This window comes from Orbicella faveolata, unplaced genomic scaffold, assembly GCF_042242905.1.
Source record: "Orbicella faveolata isolate gen_17 unplaced genomic scaffold, um_ofav_v1 contig_26, whole genome shotgun sequence".
NCBI classification, from domain to species: Eukaryota; Metazoa; Cnidaria; class Anthozoa; order Scleractinia; family Merulinidae; genus Orbicella; species Orbicella faveolata.
In genome coordinates this window covers 17019265-17040036 of record NW_028301554.1, presented here as the reverse complement: position 1 = coordinate 17040036, position 20772 = coordinate 17019265, and the positions used below count along the sequence as shown (strand labels likewise).

The window sequence follows — 20772 nt, the reverse complement described above, 5'->3', positions numbered from 1 at the left end:
TATTAATTGCATTCAAACGCGAGAAGACCGCCACTGAACAGGTCTGTAACATTGATGTGATAAAGAAACTCTCTTTATCCCTTTGTTTAAATGTCAAACTAGCTACTCACCTTCTGCAACAATTTTTTTTTAACCATGTCAACATCGACCTTTGAGTACTTAAAGAATAAAAGAACAAAAGAAATAAAAAAAATAATAAAAATAAATAAAGAATAAAAAACGCAAAGAGTCCGTGTTTGCATGTGGTCTTTCAAACTGAACTGTGTAATAACTTCTACTACATGTCGCGAGGTAAACACCAGTTTATTTAATTCCTTAGTTGTTACCAGTCCCAGTACTCCGTCTGTCTCCTAAAAAGTCTGGGGAGACTGGAAAAAAAAAAAATACCCAGTTGCCCTGGGTTAGGGCGACGGGATTTAACTTTGAGATTCAATATGGCGGACTTGACAATTGAATAATGAAAAAAAAAAAACCACTACTGTCCACCTTCTAATCAAATCCATACAAAACTAGAGCTATAAATCACCGATAGAAAAAAAAAAAAAACCCGTAATTCTTTTCTCGTTGTTCTATGAAACCATTGTATTGCGCTTTTTGATAAGGTAACTAGACTTAGGTTAGCGAGGAGAATGTGAGTCACAGTAATTGCAACATTTCCTCTTTAAGCCATGTGCCAATGTACGCACATCAAGAAGCATGCACTAAAACCCTTGGCAAATACATTTTATATATACCTTCCTGGTTAGCTACCTTATTGTTACTTATTTTCGCGAGACATAATTAATTAAAGACCCGCGAAAGAACGTTTTCGCGAAAGAAAGTTTTCGCGAAAATTAACCACGCGAAATTTAATACCCTTCTACATATTTATTTAATCAACATGAATGGCAAGCCTTTTCAACCACTTGATTAGCAGTTTGGGGCGTTTTCTGGTATGGTTTTGTGTGACTGGAAACTATTGCTAAGAAAAGTTTTATTGTGCCAGTTCTGAGACTAATTGGCTGTTACTGAAGATCAGTATTTTGACAATTTTCCCGAAATGTATTTCCTTTTAACGTACTTTTTGGGCAAATCGCAAAATTTAAGTCCCGCGAGACATACCCGTGCAATTTCGCGAAATTAAGTTCCCGCGAAAGTAAGAAACAATAAGGTACACTTTATTTAAGCATTTACCATCAGCTAAGCAATATGCGTTTAACGAATTCCCGATATTATACTGCAAATGACTTCAGGGCTATCTATTCAAATTTGACTAAACTTTTTAAAATCCTAGATTTGGCTAACACTATCTGAAAGAGTTCTATTGTAGTAAAGACTCGCCAGGGTCTATTGTGAGTCTTAGATATCATTGGTTATGGAAAATGTGACTATTCGCCGATACTCCACGCTTGCACGGATTTCAGTTATCTCACAAAAACCTCTCATAGGACAAAGAAAGTTTCTACTAAATTGTACACCGTGACGACAATCGCTTATGGGAACCTACGAGTAGTCTCTAAGTTCTTACAAAAAACGATTCCATAAAGATGTAAGCCGTGGGTAACACCCAGCTTATATATACTGAAAGAGTCGTTCAAATTCTGTTAGTTATAATGATGCCTTCAAACAGCAGACATCGTTGAACTCCGTGGGAAAGTCTTTTTTTAAAACCCTCAAGTCCGAAGACTGGCCCACTACAATATACCACCTTTCACGTTGGTGAGTCCAAACGAAAGGCAAACAACTTGTGTTGCGCTTCCGATCATGTTCTAAATTCTCCCAACTAGTCCCCTAAGAACCACATGGTGTACAAAGACGACAATTTGTTTGTTGTTGCTGAATCAAGTGTCCACGATGCACATGGGTGGGTTATACTTTCCAAACGCGTTCATTTCCACGTAGATCGATATGCCCATGAATATAAAGTAAAAAAAAAGATAGATGCAGCCCACTTTTTTGTTTAAAACCCATTTGTAGTAGTAGATGATAATCAAAGTGACAGCTATGGAGCCGAGAATGAAGAAACAAGAGATGAACAGTCCATGGCTGTTGATAACCACAGTCGAATCATAGTCCCACACAGTGGTTTTGACTAGCCAAGGGATTCCCAGGCACAGCAGGATATCAAAGACGTTACTACCCACAGTGTGCGACACTGCCATGTCGCCGTCACCTGGGAGAGTGAGAAAAAGTTAATTAATGTGTATGCCGAAACACTAGTTTACATATCTAGTATTCCACTGATTTCACGACGAAGTCGTTATTCTTCCTTCCCTCCCTTTTTTTTCTCTTCCTTTTTTTCGTCGAGTGAACAACGGCTACCCTATATTCTGATAGGCTGTATTTTCTACGTCATGGTTTTAATATATTTATACCATGCCATAGAAAGAACAGCCAATCAGAATACGAGAAAACAGCTGTATACTCGACGCTATTACACCCAACCTTCCAATCGTGCGCTGCGTTTTTTTTTTTTTTTTCGTTTGTTTGTTTTTTCAGTTGGTTATGGTAAAGTTACTAGTAAACTGAAAGTGTCCGCCAAAAGATGAACATGGCAATGTTTTTAAAAATAACTGCGCCGAACGTAATTCGTAAGTGGTCCAACTTGGCGGTCCGTATTCTTATGATCGGACTGCTCAGGGATCCAATCAGAATTCTCCTTTTCATCTTGGGACCGGTTTGCCAAATAATAGAACACTGGACAAAACTGTTCTGGATCGACGCTTTAACGCACAAAATTAAAACAAGCAAAGCGATGCAAATAATTTTTTGATGGTCTTAAACCTTATTAAATTCCACTCATGGAAAGTTATTTTCATATAGATCACGCAAGGAAGGCTTCCGTCACAGTGTATCTAAATTTGCGGACTGAATCACAAAAGTACGGAAAATTGCGCGGTTTCTGAGAAAAAAAATAGTCATGGTTTACATCGACATCGTAGAGTTAGACCAGTGTTGTTGTACGAAGAACATCGTTACGTGTTCGTGGATTTTTTTTTTTTTTCATGAATTTGGCGAGAACATGGTATGAGGAAGGAGAGATAATCCATCTAAACAGCAGTTATAATCCTGTGATACTTCAGCGGTTTAGAGAATCAAAGACTCATGTTGTAGTGCTACAACTGAAGGGCCAGAAGGCAAACCAAACAAAAATTTCAAGCTGTTATGCATGAAAATACGAGAAAATGGCAAGGTCCTGATGGATGAGCCCGGAACGAGGTCCAGAAACTTTCCTAAAAGCACAAATAGCTTTGTCTGAAGTTCTTGACCGACAACGCTTTAAAACAGCAGTGTTTTGTGCAATTGTGGCTTCTACGAAGCGCGAGCTAAAGGCAGCCACCTTCAAAACAGGTGGACGACCGATCTTGTGGCAACAACAGTTTAACGACTTTAAGGAATATCAGTTTCTGAAGACAGTATCGTCTTTCAGTGGCCAAATAAGTTGTAAGTCTTTCTCATGCTTTCTTGTCAAAATCTTGACAAAAAAATCCGCCAGCACATAAAGAGTTTCTTTGCAAAACAACACTCCAGATGTTTCTCTTTTTTCTCAGAAATTGCGTGATTTTGCATATTTTTGTGACTCAGTTACCAAATTTGGACAAGGTTTAACGCAAGCCTTTGTTGCGTGATCCATATAAAAATAAGTTTCCATGTGTGGAATTTAGTTAAGTCTAAGACAACCACAAAATTATTTGTGCCACTTTGTTTGTTTTAATTTTTTGTCGTAAAACGTCGATCCAGAACAGTTTTGTCCACCGCACTAACTAAAAAAGAATGCAGCGGTATTTTGGGCGACAAAAGTAACTTGATTCTGTAACAACCCTACCTTTTTGCGCTACGAAGAGACTTGATAAACAATCGGGCACGCTACTGCCAAAGGCGACAAGTGAAAGGCCCATTACTGTATCTGGAATCATAAACGTGTACCCAATAATGGTTACCATCCACACAAGAATGTACGAAGTGACTCCGATCCATACTATGCACACCACGAACGAGAATCCCACGAACTTGCGACAGGATTCCTTCTTCACATCCGGGATTGTGAAATAGAACAAAATGTTGATTGGCAGTCCGAGGGCCCAACAGATGCGGGCCCAGGTCCCCTCAGGAGGACTCCACGGAGTTCCTAAAGTGAGATCTGGGACTTCGTGAGGTCTTTGCTGATCGTACTCATGATGATGAGCAAGATGTTCACCGCTCTCTGGATAAAAAGGAATAAAAAAGGGAGAAACAATTTACATTTTGTTCACGAAATGCCTAGCATTGTTGCCACTCTATAATATCTGGAAGAATGTACACTGCAAGGGATGTTCTAAGACGTCGCCACTACTAAATGATAAAGAGTGCTTTTGTGAATTTGCCTTTACGAGTTGTGAATTTCCAGTGTAATCTGGTTATCCCCCTTCTTCGTTGCCGTGTTTCTGTCACTTCCTTGTATAAATTTTGTAACCATTTTCGCGAGGTGTCCATCGATATTAGGGTACTTGCAGATTCTCGTTATTCAAACCCCAATTAATGAGCCACAATAACAGGGTTTCGCCTATAGACATTTTCCTAGACCCTTGGCACTTCGTTATATTGAGGGATGAACTGTTTTTATCGCATGGGTTCTACTATAGCTCAATTTGAAACGACATAAGATAACCTCTTGGGTGACAAAAGAACTGTTTACCTCTAAATCCTTTGTGATCCTTGCTCGTTGCTTCCTCCTGTTTGCTTTGTTCTTGATCTCCATTTTCCTTATCAGTCGTTTCTTTGTCGGCGTCTTTTTTCTCTTCGCCATTTTCGTCTCGTCCCTTAGATTCAGAATCTGTTGTATCATCGGCAGCAAGTTGTGAATACCCGTTTTTCTTGCCGTTTGTGGCGTGTAGCTCAGATTTGTACTCCGGGCTGGTTGTATTTGTTACTTTGTAGAGCCAGGCTTCGATGCGAGGATTGAAGTACATAATAAGAAGGTACACGGAATAGAAGCAAACCATAGCCGTTGCTTCTGACCTGCGACATTTACATTGACTGCATTAGGTTATAACAGTCAAACCGAGAGAGGATGAAGAGTAAGACAGTCATTCTCAAGTTATTTTTAGACATGGTACCCAGCTCTTGCGCGGATAATGTTGCCACGCGCAGTGCGCGTACGTTTTTGTGGAGGATAAAATTGAATAGCCCCGTGAATAGCCCCTATCTACGTGAACAGTTTCGGTTTACAGGATTAGCTATTTCCAGACCCTCCAGGGATTTCTAGCTCCGGGAGTTATCTAATTATAACTTGAGAGGGGATTACCTTGGGAATAAGGCTAGCTACGGACAAGCGTTCCGGTACGAAGAACTTTTACCACCTTCTGGCCGCGCGCAAATTGGGACGAGAGCAAAAACACTGACAAAGGAGAGGATTATGTGGCGACCTCGCTCCACGATCCTCTGCTTCGATGACCTTCATGCTCTCACACCAATTTGCGCCCCACCAGAAGGCAGAAAAAGCTCTTCGTGCCGCAAGGCTTGCTACGTAGGTTAGAATAAAGCCTAAATAAAATTAACCATAAGATGAATTAAGCGCCCAGGACTGCCTATTACAAGTTTTACGTTTAAGGGAGTGGAGAGCGTGTATTCGAGAGAAGAAAACCAGAACTTATCTCACCAGATGACAATGTTATCCATGAGCACCAACATGAGAATTACCAGACTGAAGAGGTAGAATAAGCTATCTCTTACTAGAGGCCACCAGGCCAAGTACAAAACCTGTGGGGAGATAACAGTTGGTATTAGGTGAAAAATAACACTCGTAAGTTTGGTAAAACCATTTTGTCGCCAGCAATTGTCACAAAGAATTGCGACCGGAGTTACAGGCAGTTTGCAGAAGACTGAGACGATTACGTATAGGCATCTCAACTTCGGTCTCCGAATTACGAAGCGTGACTGTAGCTGGTTAAAGCATTGCTACAGCCCATGAATGGAATGCTTTTCCATCATTACAGGTCATCCCTATCATTTTGTCAGGTTGCCAGGACGGGTTCCTGGTTTCTATGAGCAAGGCAGAGCAGTGGGAGGCGCAGTGGCCTCATGGTTAGTGTGCGCTCGTCTTCGGATCGAGTGTTTGTGTTCTTGAGCAAGACACTTTACTCTCACAGTGCCTCTCTCCACCCAGGTGTATAAATGGTTACAAGCAAAATTAATGCTGGGTGTAACCCTGTGATGGACTAGCAACCCATCCAGGGTGGAGTAGAAATACTCCTAGTCTCTTCATGCTACGGAAACCGAGATAAGCTCCGGCCTGACTGGCCACTTGGCTCCTATGTAGACTTGACCTTTTTCACCTTTATTACCAAGACATAGGGAGAGATTTTGAGGCAGAGCAAGGCGTCTTTCCCATGATTACGACACAAAATCCTCAATAGGGCTTAGCCCGGACCCCGTCAATTCCACATATCCGACGCAATAACCATGAAGGCACATATCTCCTACAACGTGTCACTAATTTCCCGTGATTGCCTTTCTTAGCTTCCACTTTCAGTGAATCCTAATTAAAACAATACGAGAATGCTTACCGTGCCTGCACCAATACCACACACACCAATAACGAAAAGCACGTTGAAAACCGCTGACCCTAAGATTGTGCCAACTCCAATGTCCCCCTTTGTGACGAAGACACCTGAAGAGAAGAAGACATAGCGAAGGTCTTACTGGAATCACGAATTTGTCTGAATAGTCTATATGTTCTGAGTGTGTTTTATATATTCCCGCTTGTTTGCATTGCACTACGAGAGTCGTCTTTATATATTTAAAAACTACCTATCAAGTGATAAAATTACTGATAAACGTTAACCTTCGATTAAGTTTCAAACCATTAAGTATCAAACATTCGCCTCCTGTTACCACAGGAAATTGGCACAGAGATTGATATTTTCTGAGATTAATTAGGGACATGCTTAAAGATCAAGAGCTTTGTCTGTGGAGACCATAAGGGTCTGGATATAAGTTGTCAGATCAATACATTTAGGCCTGGCTTGTATGGTTTAATCGCCATGAAGTTAAAAAGGAAACATGCCTACATAGCTGGGCTCTCTTCACCTTGTTTGAAAATTTTAAAAACCAAGTTGTTGTTACAAAGTTATGGAATAGTCATTCAAAGACATGCCAATACGATCACACCGGTTAAAAGGCGTGTCGTAGAGATGTCAAGCTATTGTTACAATTATTTTTTGAACCTACCCATCCTGACAACCAGATACTAAGTGTGTTTTATGTTTGTTATCGTTACCCACCAATTACAGAGGCGAACAGCTCTGGAGCTGAACTGCCTAAGGCCATGAAGGTAGCTCCAGCCACGTCGCTTTGAAGCCCCATCTTGTCACAGATGATCTCTAGGCACGGAACAAAGTAATCATCGCAAACGATGGCTATGGCCCAGAACATGTAGAACGCTACAGCAAAGTTAACAACGACAGCGCCGTGTTGTCTTTCCGTCTGAGTAAAAAAGTCATTCGGGAATTCCTCTATCGATGGAGGCGTGCAGTTTTTTAGTTTGTGGGTCTTGTGAGCGAGAAGGCGCCTTATTGTAAGAGACTCATCTGAAAAAGAAAACGGGCGAGAGGAATATGATTACATTGGAATTATTGCCATAATCTTGTTGTTAAATAATCGGAAAAACAAACAAACGAACAAATTTTAAAAAAATAAAAATGACATGTGAAAATCTGTACGCTCTGGTAGACTACCAAACACAACTTAACAAACAATCGAACTAACGATGTCTATTTGGTTTCCGTGCCATAGAAAATACAGCCAATCAGAATATAGGAAAACCGTTTTATATTCGACGGTATTACATCCAACCTTCCCATCATACGCCGCGCGTATGTCGCATTGATTGTGTTGGCCACTGTATTTTCTATGGCATGGTATAAGATAGTTAAGCAACGTTCTCTCGTGATATACCATGGGATATCCCGCTTGTCACCTGCATTTTCTTTTGTATACACACAGGCTCGTGTGACCAAGAAAATACAAGTGACTCGTGGGATATTCGACGGTATACCACTCGAAAGCGTTGCTTAACTCGTATGTAGCGGAAGGGTTTCCGCGAAATTTTACTTCAAAAGTTGCCAAACAACATGGTGGAAATCTGTTGAGTGAATAGACGTCCGTTTCACCTACTGAACCACAAACGGGGCATTATTTTAGGGCTGTGAAAAAATAGGGTGCAGTTACAAGTGCTTTCTTGTCACACCAGTATCATTTCTTTTAAACTTTATTTAACTTTGTGTGAACGGGACATAATATTAAATTCTCTATAATCATAGAGAGCTATTGCTGGAGAAATGTTTCTTGTGATTTGCTGAACGTCTCCCTAAGTGTTTGTTTTTGGCCTTTTAATTTCGGTACAGTCGCTAGCCACGTTTGCACAGACGCGTTAGACGAGATTCCTTCAGTTCAGAGCGTCTCTTTATATGTAAAAGCGCTTGTGAGAAATGTTTTCCCTTTGCAGTTCCCATGCTTTCTTTTAAATTCTCTTTACATAATTTGTCTGCGCATGAAGATAACATGCAAAAACCAATTCCAATTCCATCACCCGTGCCTGTTAATTTATAGTGCTGTGTTGTACTTCCAGACAAAGGGTAGATGTTGTTGTGTTGGATAATCAGTTCTTGGATCTGTCACAAATTCTGATTAGCAAAAATAGAATCTGTAGCGTGATGCGTATTTTTACATGGCGCAGTTCTCTGATGCCTATTTATACTCGTGAGAGGAGAGGAACAGTGCCTAGACACGACACCACGACGAAGAGGAGTGCAACATTCTCCTGTCGATCTGAAGTCTTACTGTTAGGCCAGATTGAAAGAATAACTGAACTTTATCAGATTGGCTGAGAATTACCCACGAAGAATGCAAAATCACCTCATTTGATATTGTTCTGGAGTACTCCGTCCTGTTTAAAATAGTTAAAAATATTAAAAGCTCTCCACATTTTCACTCCCTAGAATGGAACTGATGCACTGTCAGAGTCTCGAAAATAATATTAAAAGAAATGCATCTCTGGAAATCATATAGAACAGAATTTAAAGCTAAACGAGTAAGGGCTACTCTACTGAGATTGGCATTTCTGATTACTCCACTTGAGCACACCAGAAGAGAACACTCCAAAATCAAACCCATAGTTATCGTGAGAAACTGTAAATGGAGATTTTCTCTTGTGGTAATCTAAGTTATTTTGTCCAGTCAGTCAAGCAATGACTCAACTTGACAACTCTACGTTAATTAACACTTGAAAGTCTGTAATATAACAGGTATTTCACGCCTCTAAAGATAACCAATATTTTTTAGAATCAGTGTTGAAATAATGACGTTTAGAGTTAATCTTTCCTGGCACTTGTTTGTTGACTTTGCAAGGGAGAGTTGAAATCACAATAACTTTATTGATTTATCGTTTAAAAAACCTGTTTCATTGCGCTGGGGAATTATATTACATTGGATGCAATGATCCATAAATCAAAATTCACAAGTGATACATGTAGTTTTGAGAACTCCACGATTAGCTGAAATAATACGTGCTTGTGAGGATCTAGGGGGTATAACAAATATCCCGGCAAAATTTTAAACTTAGAATGATTTGTTGTTCCTTTTGCAAGTGTTAAACTATTGGAAATTAAAGAAAAGATAAGTTCTGAAGATTAGCAGATGAATAACAGTTACTGTTTTGCTATGGATTGCTCCACTGAGCAACAAATCGGAAACCTTATAGCAACTGGTTTATTGCATGTAAAAAATTTCTATTCTCTTAAAAAGGAACAGTATCATTGTCTCCATTTGTTTCATCTAAACAGGTAAATTTCTAAGCGGCACGAATTTCTATACATTCCTCATGCTAGGCCACCACCTTCAGTTAAACGATTATTTACTTTGCAGGTCGGCTGTCAAATAAAAACAACTGAAAAACATTCTTCTTTTGACAAAACAAAGGCACTTTACTAGCTTTAGTTAGTTACAGTTACTTTCAACAGTTAAACGATACCTGAAATTTCTCTTGCAAACGGCGTATCTTCTCTTGTAACATCCTTTATTAGATCATGGTATGTCCAAGTGTAAAACACAAACAGGAATGCCGCGGCTGTCCCAAAGGCCAACTGTACCTTGAGCTTTCTCCGCCGCCTCATAGCTACGAAGAACGAATCAACATGGCAGCAAGATCAAATTCTCAGCTAGAACAAGAAATTTCTTAAGCCAAGATCAGAGCATCGTAGTTTCCTTCTTTTGCTTACACAATACAGTACTTATGTTGTAAGCTATTGGTTATTTATACAAAGACCTGTGGGGAGGGCAATGAACCTGTCACAGGCGACCAACCGCGACCGGTGGATCAAGACGAAAATGGCGGGAAACAGTGATCTTCGATTGTAAACTTTGGCAATTCCTCTCAATAACAGCCTACTGCAAATTCAGCATAAAAATACTTAACAATGTTCACGAGTACGACAAGCTGAACACCGGGTCTGTGAATCGAAGCTAAAATATTTTTATTTGATAAGAAAGTGCTTTTGTCGTTTCTAATAAAACAAACAGCATGAGGTAAATTGTCTTGAAGTAATGGGTGAATGGAACTAATAGCCTCGTATATGAGTCAATTTAATAGTTTAACAAAAAAATTCAACAATATCAAATTATATTGGTTTGTTTGTGCTTTTACAATGTACGGTAACTACCAATAATTTGCAACAAGAGGTCGCCAATCCTCTCGATAAGAACTATTCACGCATTATAACTAGAGGTTTGGAAACTGAAACTGGATCGAGAAAATTAAGCTCACTGCCAACTTTGCACATCAAGAACGCGCATGCGCAATTGTTTTTGGCGTGGTTACCAAGGGAACAGAAAAGTTAGAATTTAATGCAGTTTAACTATACTTGGTAACTTTACGTAGTCCTCTACCTATCGCTGAGGAAATGTGCTTGAAAAGCCGCTTACTTACTTTACTTATATTAATTAGTTAAAGAAAGGGGCGATTTGTTATTCACATTTCTGTTATTCACATATTAGAATGAGAGAATGATTAGTGCTGTCAAAGTGCAAGTACACATGCAAGAATCATAGTACCGAAGCTTGCGTGTTTTAACCCTTTCTATTCACGTTATGTAACACACAAATTATTGACAAATGAATTTCAATCGAAACTGTACTTTGCTCTCTTAAAAAGTAAACAAAAAGAAACGAAAAGTTTAAAGTAGTGTGGGGGAACAAGAGCCCACTGGCACCGCTAACAAATCCATAGTAACTAAAATAGAGAGGCCCTGTAGTTTCTGTTCTTATCGCTGAAAACCAACGTTGGCCATATTTATTACTTCAAAAAAGTTAACCGCAAACCCTAGATACAACACTTTTGTTGCACGAAAAAAATAAGGTTTATATTAGAAACTACACTTGTCGCTTTCGTCTTCTTCGGCAACGGTAACTTAAGGACATTCGCGCTAATTGTTTCTGCGCATCCTTACTGCGCACGCAAATTCACGCGCCACGTCATGCATCGAGCGCGCGCGCTAAGTACTAAAATGAACAATGATCGGGCAGATGGCCATTGCTATAACCGTGACTTTACTTGGATTTAACGATCGTGGACGTTCGGTGACCCCTACTTTTCTTTCCAGAAACAGATTTTATTTACAATTATCTACACATTGTCCAAAAATGAACAAAAAATCAATGTGGGATGTGAAAAAAAAATTCAAGATTTCTGTCCACGGGACATCGAATCCTGCCATCTTGCGGCTGCAAGGCATGTGAAACTATGGTCGTTAAATGCGAACTTGTTCTTTAAGGAACCTCACCAGTTGACTAAATTCACTTAATAGGTCCACTCAAAGATCTAATTGCAATATTTTGGGCTTACGGACACTGTGGCCTTATTCGCTAACGAACCCGATTTTTTCAGATTTAGGGTGTTCTCTCCAAAACGAAGTCGGTGACCCCCCATTTTTTTTACATTTCTGACATAACTAACTCATCATCTTACAGTGGTAAAAGTGTCAGAAAAAAATCAATGTTGGAAAATTTTCGCGCGAACGTCCTAATACAGTATAGCTACTAGGTTTAGTCGAAATATTAAATCAAAGACAGAATTTAAACAACGCTGAAAGACAATTTAACATTTAAGGACGTTCACGCGAAGGTCTTCTAATACATAGATATTTCCCAATTTTTTTGTGGTTAGATGAAGAGATACTTAAAATATCCTGATTTTTAAAATTTGGGGCACGAAACTCCGCATGGTTTCTAGGGTTTTTACAGTTAAAATTATTAAAGATGAGTCAAGACAGGCAATCTATCTCATCATATTTTGCATAAACGGTTCACTTGTGTTAATAATTCCAAACTGCCATCCTTTTCGGAAAACTAAAGAGGAATTTGAAGCTGTCATACAGTTAAAAGAAGAGCTTCAAAGAGCGGAATCCGGATGGTGCGCGAGACAAAAATTTCTTTCTTCTAATGTATACTTAACTTTATTGTTTCGAAAAAAAAAAAAGGAAAACAGCATAGAAAGTAATCTACAAAAAGCGAAATAGTAGTCAACGCTCTTACTCTGTCTGAATCCTCGAAAACTTGTAGTATGCAGTGGCCACCAGCACTATAATTGTTAACTGAAGAGAATTTAATATTTAGCTCCGGTCAAATTAAATGCTTGACAAAAGAGCTACGTTTTTAGCAGATCATAGATTAATTACCTGGGGCCTTATTCATCTGTTGGCGCGATGAGACGAGATGAGATCTAGATTAAATTGTTCGGTTGAATCATTAGGGCAACCTTGAAAGTACCGCCAGGGCTTGACCTTTCTAACAACACTCTTCTCTTTTTTTTCTTTTGGTAATAAAGAAAGAAGATAAGGAAAGAAAACGTTTATTTAATGACGGTCACGAAAAACTGATGCCACGTTTTCGCGAGAAAAGTTGCACTATGGGTTAAACTCAGAATAAAATGGTTGTTACAAAGAAGCGTTGTCTTGGAAATGGATTTTAAAATTGTAAATTTTCTTTTTGTTTTTGACTTGTGATGCTACATCTTCAATGGAATATTCAATTCGTTTTTTTCATGTTGTGTTCTGAATTTATTCAACTTCTATAAGAAGCCAGAAACCGGTATTGAGATTATTTTCCAAACCACCCACCATTGTGTATGTGTTTTCTAAAACCAAGTCTTCTTCGCTTTAACAGGATGAGCGTTAATTACATACAAGCGTAGAGACCTTTAATTTGCAATTTGCTTCAATTGCAGTCAATTTACAGCGGCAAAAAGGCGGCCATGAACCGGCTCACTGTGAAAAACACACTATAAAAAGGAGCATTGTAACATGTGAAAGTACATTTAATTCAAAACTTCGCCGAATTTCCCAATATTTGCCGGCTCGGATTTTGGTCCATATGTCATATCGTCACGTTCCTGCGCTCGAAAGCTGCTACCACCGGCTGCAGTGGTAACAAGAAATTACTCAACGCGGATTAAAAACTGTCGCGAATCTTTGGTGGAAGGCCAGCTCGGACATTTTTCATTCTGTGACCTTCCTAGTCAAAACAAACGAGCGTCTTATGAACTCAGTAAGAACCAAGTCACATCTCCTGATGCGAACACGAATTGATCACGATTATTTCGATCAATATTGTCAAGTCATTCAGACTAGATGTTACTTTCATTCAGACTAGATGTTACTTAACTTTCCTCTTGAACTTCATGATGGGATTGTAATTACTTCTATCATTTCAAGAGGATAGCATCTTACCTGTTGTCTTCAAAGTCCCATAGGCAATCGTTGCAATTTAGAGGAGACTGACTTAGTTTAATGTAGAAAGGCTCTGCTTTGAATCGTTGGATAATACCGCCAGAAAATTTGTAGCATTGACACCATTGATTAAATTTATGACTCGAAAACAGTCGAGATCCAAACACAGTAGTAATGATAGTTGGAGAATGAATTATCGATCATTAATACAGACATTGCAGTTTTTGCAAGATCAAACTGAAGGATGTTTAACCTAACTGTCAAGAAAATGTATTCAGCCGCTTATTAACCAGAGCACTCGTGCCCATTCTCCCGGCGACGGCTTAGTCGGTTGCTTAGTAACGATAAAGGACCGTATGATGAATGAACAAACACTTTTAGTTACTTGTAAAGGCACCGCTTTTTGTTAGTTTTATTTTAAGTGTTTAAGCTAAAACCTTCCCTGTTAACGAAATAAACATTTTGATACCGCGAAGAGATCAAAGAGAAGTGACTTGCTCTGCAGCTAGTTCTTGTTTTGGCATACATCAATGGAATGACCCTATCAGCTCTATCATTTATTATTTTTACCACCTATAACTGTTATCTACCACTGAGAAAATTGGCTTGAAAAGTCCCTTCTTTGACGGCAACTAACGAAGTAAAAATCGTGCATGAAAACACAAAAAGAAGGACCAAAAATTGCATGTACTTGCTTAAAAAAAATACTACAAATTTAGCAGTTTGGTTAGTTGCAACGAAGCTGATATGTAGTACGGCACCTCTCGGTAGCTGGGTACGCTGTTGTTGAAACGTTTGTGCTACAATTGATAACTGCTAGACGAAATGTCTCTGTAAATAGTTACATATAGAGTTAGAGAGAGGTAAGTCCTTCTGTCCAAAAAATATAAATAAAAAATTATTAAACGAGGAGCCACTGATTTTAACTCGCTAAAATTAAGGCCCTTTTCAATTATTAAGATGGTTTTACTTACGATAGAATCTTGCACTTGACTAAATCAAAGACACTTTTGAACTCTGTGAATGAAAAAAATTACTTTGCTCATCCGATTGTTAATAGCGTGTGAGTCATTATTCAATTCAGGGTCGTGACTAAACTGGGGTCTGGACACCAGCGCCCTTACCTGTTGTATTGTATTGTTTGAGTCGATGATTGGTGCAGATCTTCACCTTAGAATTAATTCCCTTTTTGGAGCTCCTTCACGGTAATGGCGCTATATCAAACGCTGCAGGAGGAATATGGGCTTGCTTTCGACTACAGAACAAGGAGAGTATTGTTCGGTGGTTGCTATTAGATACCCCTAACCAGTTACAGAACGCAAGTCAAGTCAAGTTTTAGCTCGAAAGCTAATGCTCTGGTCCTTTAAGTTGTTATTTTTGGAGTATCTAGAAAGCTCGTTTCTGAAAAAAAAGTCACAACCATGTACACAGCCGTGTTTTAATTGGACCGTTCTTACTCATACTCATTTCCATTGCTTATTCGGTTGCTCAGTAACCTAAAAAGCAGTGCAGATAATGGCCGCCTATTTTTCTAAGTTACTTTATAGAAAATTGCGAAGGTACAGACTTTGAAACTTTTTCAAAGAGATGTTAAGCGAATGTCTGAATCTAATGCAAACTTAAGTATTGGAACAAAGCACGAAAAGTATCTATAAGTTGTGTTTGTTTAGTTGTTGGGGAACGCACCCACTGCAATTCCCATTATGCGCTACGAGAATCTGGATATACACGGCTCTCATTGAAACTGAGCAGCCGAAAACTGAAGATTCATGCACGCGAAAAATACACCAAAATAGTAAAAAAAAAAAAATAAATAAAACAAAATAAAAATAATAATAATAATAATTACAACAAGAACTATCGAACTATTCTTATGTAATCTCGCACCTGGCTTTAACATATGCGCTTTAATTACTGAAATGTACAGTTGGACTAGTTGGGGTAATTATTTTTAATTTGCTGCGGCGAAAAGGCGGCTATAAACTCACTTACTGTGCCAAACGCGTTATAATAGGGTGACTATAACAAGTCAAAGTATATTTATCGAATACTTTGCAGAAATTCCACCTCCCTAAGCTCAAATTAAAGCTGCTACCACTGACTGTAGGAAATTACTCCAATTATTACTTTTCTTTGGTGGAAGGAGGATACCATTCCAGCTGGGACATTACCTTCGTAGTCCAAAGCGAACGAGATTTAGATGAATTAGGAACCATTTCGTATCTCCTCATGCGAACATGAATGGATCACATGTTCTTTCGATTAAAAATGTCAAGTATAATTTTGTAGATTCAGATTACATGTTACCTTTCAACTTTACGATCGGATTGTAATATCTTGTATCATTTCGAGGGGATAACATCTTACCTGTTGTTTTTAAAGTTCCATAGTCAATCGTTGCAAATTAGGGGAGACTATTAACTCTGTCTTAGGTAGGAAGGCGTTGCTTTGAATCATTGAAAAATACCGCGAGGAAAATTGTGGCACTGGCACCTTTTATCAACGGCGGTCGAAATCCAAATACAGTATTAACGATAGCCGTAGAATGGATTATCGATCAACGAAAATTTAAGCTTCGCAAGATCAAACTGAACTGTTTTAGAAAGCTGTCAGGAACATGTACACAGCCGTCTATTAACTGGAGCACTCGTGCCCATGCTCCTGGCGACGGATTAGTCGGTTGCTTGGTAACGATGAAGGAATTAGGCAGCGTAGGCGAGTGGATAGAGCGCCGGACGTGAAATCCGGAGGTCGCAGGTTCAAGTCCCACTCTAACCACTTACCCGGAGTTTTATTTTTTAGTTCAACTCCTCGGTCATGCTTGTAAATAGGGAACTGGTTTGCCAAGCTCCCGACAGGTAGTTGATATATTTGTTTCTTTCATTTTAAGTGGCATGCCTGTGAACCAGCTAGGTGTAGCTAAGCAAATTGACCAGTATAAACAACAACATTTGAACATTTTTTTTCTTCGACATTCTGAACAGTATGATGAAAACAATTTTTAGCTACCTGTATGGGTATCGTTTTTTAAGTTTTCTTTTAAGTGTTTGGCTAAAACCTGCTAACGAAATAAACGTGTACATTTTGATAACGTGACGAGATCAAAGAGAAGCGACTTGCCCCACAACTAGGTCTTGAGTTGGAATTCATTAACGAGTCCCGATCCGCACCATTATTACTTATTTTTACCTCCCATGACTCTTACCTACCGCTGAGAAAACTTGCTTGAAAAGTCCTTTCTAAGACGGCAACTAACGAAATATAAATTTTTCATCAACATGTATAAGGAAAGACCAAAAATTGCTAATTTCTACATTACTAAATAATTGATCACGCACTTGGTTAAAGCATACTATAAAATTAGCAGCGTGGTTAAGTGGAAAAGAAGTTGGTTACGAATTTTTGTTTTAAAACATTTGTGATATGATTGGTAGCAGTTAGCTACAGAGAGGCGAACCTTTCTGTCCATAATAAATAAAAAGCAATTTAAGGACGTGGCACGAACCGGCGACACAAATATCGTGTGCAGTAAGGATGCGCAGAAACAATGGGCGCGAACAACCTTAAAACAGATTTCGCTGAAATTAAGGCCCTTCCCGACGATTAAGAAAGTAAAAGTACGATAGAACTACGCACCTTACTGAATTCAAAACGCTTTTGGACTCTGTGAATAATGAATGAATCGGATGCCAAGACTTCAATTTCAGTTTTTACAATAACTGTCCAATTTCTCGCGCGCCGATTGGCTCAGTTTTTATCATCAATAAGAGTACAGACGGATAAAATTTTAATTTATGCAAGCTTTCAAGTTTTAAGCTGTCAAACTGTCAACTTTTTACCAATGAAATTTAATGAACTTTTTTAACTGGCCAATCAAAAAGCGAGAAAAGCTATTGACAATGTTCGCGTCATTTTGAATAAAATTCACTCATCTTTGTTTACGGTTTACGGCAAATTTATTCATTTATTCCCGGCATTTGACCCTTTTTTGGGGTCTTGTTATTGTAAAAAAACAAATTGACGTCAGTTTTTTATGCGTCTGTCCTCTTATTGATGATAAATTGCGTCATAACATTGTCAAAGTGGCTGTGGAATCACGAGCCGCGAGCGAGTGGTTGCGCAGTAAAATTAGAGAAGGGTCTGGACACAAGTGCCCTGAGGAAAGGATATCGACAACTCAAAAGACGAAACCTGCTGTAATTTGGTTCAGTTGATGATTGAACTCTTCGAACTAAAAGTCGTTTCCCTCCACTCAGTCCAGCACTAATTTTAACCCCCATTCCTCGAACTACCCCATTTTTCAAACCAAACCTTGTTTCCCTTGGAGACTCGATTTATCGGCATTCCACGTAACTTGAGGTAATAACACAAAGGAATCACATCTAACCCGTAATATTGCAGCGTTCATCAAGGGCTACCTTCGCTATAGCTGAATTTCGCCCGTCCTGCTGTTAGCGAAATGAACCTATATTGTTTGGATCTTTATTCGACAGGGACGTAAATAAACATAAACAAAAAAAAAAATAGACGTTTAGAAATCGATCTTACGACCCAGCAAGAGTCAAGAATTGCTAGAACGAAGATAGCTATGCCGTATTGGTTTACAAATACAATTTAAAACTGCGGGAGTACATCTGTAATGAATCTAACACACGATCACGCATTTCTTACACATTAAATATAGCACCGTCATTGGCTATTTGAGATGAAACGTAAAAATGTAAAAATGAAATCAAATCGAGAGACAAATCAACACCATAAGCTTTACATAAAGAAGAGGGAACACCTTTTAATAAAGGAACAGGACAATTTACACAGGCGCTCGTTACTACGAAATCGTTTGCCAATAGCCTTCGCGGTGGCTCAGTTGGGTGCTTAGTAAACACAGGGCAAGTGTAAAAGGCCTTTGTACTCGAAGTGCCCGAATTTAGCTCTTTTCCAAACGTCAGCAAATAGACCGATATATTTTAGAATTTTAAGCAGTAACCAGAGTAACAGTCTTTTGTAGCCCCACATAAAGTGCTACAGGTGGAAAGGCAAATCCAGGTAGTTCCAGCATGGGCTATGCTTAAAATAAGGGTTGTCCAATAACTTCAATCGCTCATTGTCAATTTAGGAAAAACACCCCTGAATCACACGAGTTAGACCGTTCTTGACTGGTGCAAGTGGAACTAACCTTTTTCCAGCTCTTTACATCTGTATTGATTTGGCACCGGGCTACAAATTGAAGGAAATAAAAAAAAAAAAAAAACGTCAAACCCAGGGACAAAAATGATCGAAAGAAGTTTCAGTCGTTTGAGAAGTTCACCTTTCATCGCGTTTTGTTTTCGTCCACCAACAAACAAGAACCGACTTGAAAGACAAAACAATTAACTTCAACCAAACAATGATGGCTATAAAAATGTGATGCAATAGTTATTCCCTCAGCCCTTGTGGGGTGTTAAAAACAAAACTGTTCTGCGGAAGATGAAAAATAAGTATAGATGAAAAGGTAGATATTGATAGATTGTAGATAAAAGCTAGACAAAGCGTTTTTTTTTTATATTTGCTCTAGATATCTCACTTTCCAAAGGAAAAGAGCTTTCACTTTAAGCTGCCTACTAAGTTAAGAGCCGTTTCAGTAGTTGAACTCTCAAGTAAATAACAAAACAATGGTTGCTTCTTACTTGGGCCAACGGTGGCAAATATTACAACGTTGCAAGTCCTGTTCAAATAGATGGCTGCAGACCAATGACATCTATTTCTATACATAGAAATGAAAAGCATCCTACCTAATGTATGATTCCACAATGGTTAATTCCTTCAGTAGCCTCTAATGGCTTCCCATGCCACCGCTAAATATAGAATCCGTATCTTGTGGTTTGTCGCCCCGCATATTTCAGACCATGTGATATTACCCTGGAGACTGCATTCAGATTTACTGCCATCCAAGTGCATGCATGCGGGTGCACACCTTTTAGATTCATATCAAGGAACCAGTCATGATTTCACTGACACGAGATAATCGATTTGAAAGGTGTTATTAACAAATTTTAGCCAGGGGTGGGAAGGACTTTAAGTAACCGCGGTGATTTCACTTTCCTTACTTTAACAGCATTCAACATACAAAGGTCAAATGTTATTATTTTTCTTAAAATTTATCAGGAAACTGTTTGATGAGTCAATTATTTGGAGACGACGTTTCCAATTTAGTGGTTTTTTTAAGTTAATACTTCTGTTTCAGTGAGATTTTAGGTTTTATAAAGGGATTTATTCAAAACTTTTACAGTTCTTGTAATCTTTATATATATATTTTGAAATCAATTTTGGAGCCGCTAAAAATTATGAAATCCAAGATGGTGGATCCACAATGGCGGACATCTTGAAAAGGATTAAGTACTAGAACAGGAGCACCAAGGGTAGTAATACTCTGTTATTAAGGTAGGGTATCATTAACGTGTTGGTGATCTTGGCCTCATGCAGAACCGCCAGGCCCACCCAAAGTAAAATTATTTGGCTTAACGCAATGTATGTTGTTGTGTAGAGGAGACAAAATAACTGCTTGAACTGATTACAATCTGTTGTCTTTTTTCGGTCACCGCTAGACCAAAGAAAGTACTCCTCGCGACGACAAGAGGTCTTTGCTAGACGGTTAACCTTTGTAGCACGTTCTCCAGTACCAGGACTCTTCTTGCTCTCTCAGGAAGAAAGAATGCCTTAGGTCTAAAATAAATGCTGGACCATTAAAGCAACTTAAGACAAAACGTTCTTACTTGATCAAATGACCCGTTACAATTGCCTGCCTTTATGTTCTCATTACTGTGATGTAATGTACAATACGACTGCACTATACCAACAGTTAGTTAATTTAGTTGCACAAGCATTTATTATTTTAGCTCAGTTTACAATCGCAATTTATTTGAACTTTTCGTCTATAAATGTTTAGTAGACTAACAACCATGAAGAACTTTGGCTTCACACTTAATGCCACAGCAGACTATTGGAAACACCAAGGGATTAAGCTCGTTCACACATAGAAACAGAACAAAACACA

General features: G+C 38.8%; 1 protein-coding gene across 7 annotated transcripts; it reads right to left on the bottom strand.

The window, feature by feature from the left end:
• Positions 1-287: 287 nt before the first annotated feature.
• LOC110044220 (sodium/potassium/calcium exchanger 4-like) lies at positions 288-16356 on the bottom strand. Of its 7 annotated transcripts, XM_089295707.1 has the most exons (10): positions 16107-16356; positions 14714-14756; positions 14330-14371; positions 9989-10175; positions 7242-7547; positions 6525-6628; positions 5618-5718; positions 4655-4977; positions 3806-4183; positions 288-2152 (listed from the first exon to the last, which is right to left on the bottom strand). In XM_089295707.1, the coding sequence occupies exons 4-10, from the start codon at positions 10128-10130 to the stop codon at positions 1821-1823; spliced, it is 1686 nt and encodes a 561-aa protein (XP_089151833.1). In that variant the 5' UTR covers positions 10131-10175; positions 14330-14371; positions 14714-14756; positions 16107-16356; the 3' UTR covers positions 288-1820. The 7 variants fall into 7 exon arrangements, with proteins under 7 accessions (XP_089151833.1, XP_089151835.1, XP_089151834.1 ...); XM_089295709.1 differs by lacking the exon at positions 14330-14371 and having other exon boundaries at positions 9989-10132; XM_089295708.1 differs by lacking the exon at positions 16107-16356 and having other exon boundaries at positions 9989-10132; positions 14714-14806.
• Positions 16357-20772: the final 4416 nt, after the last annotated feature.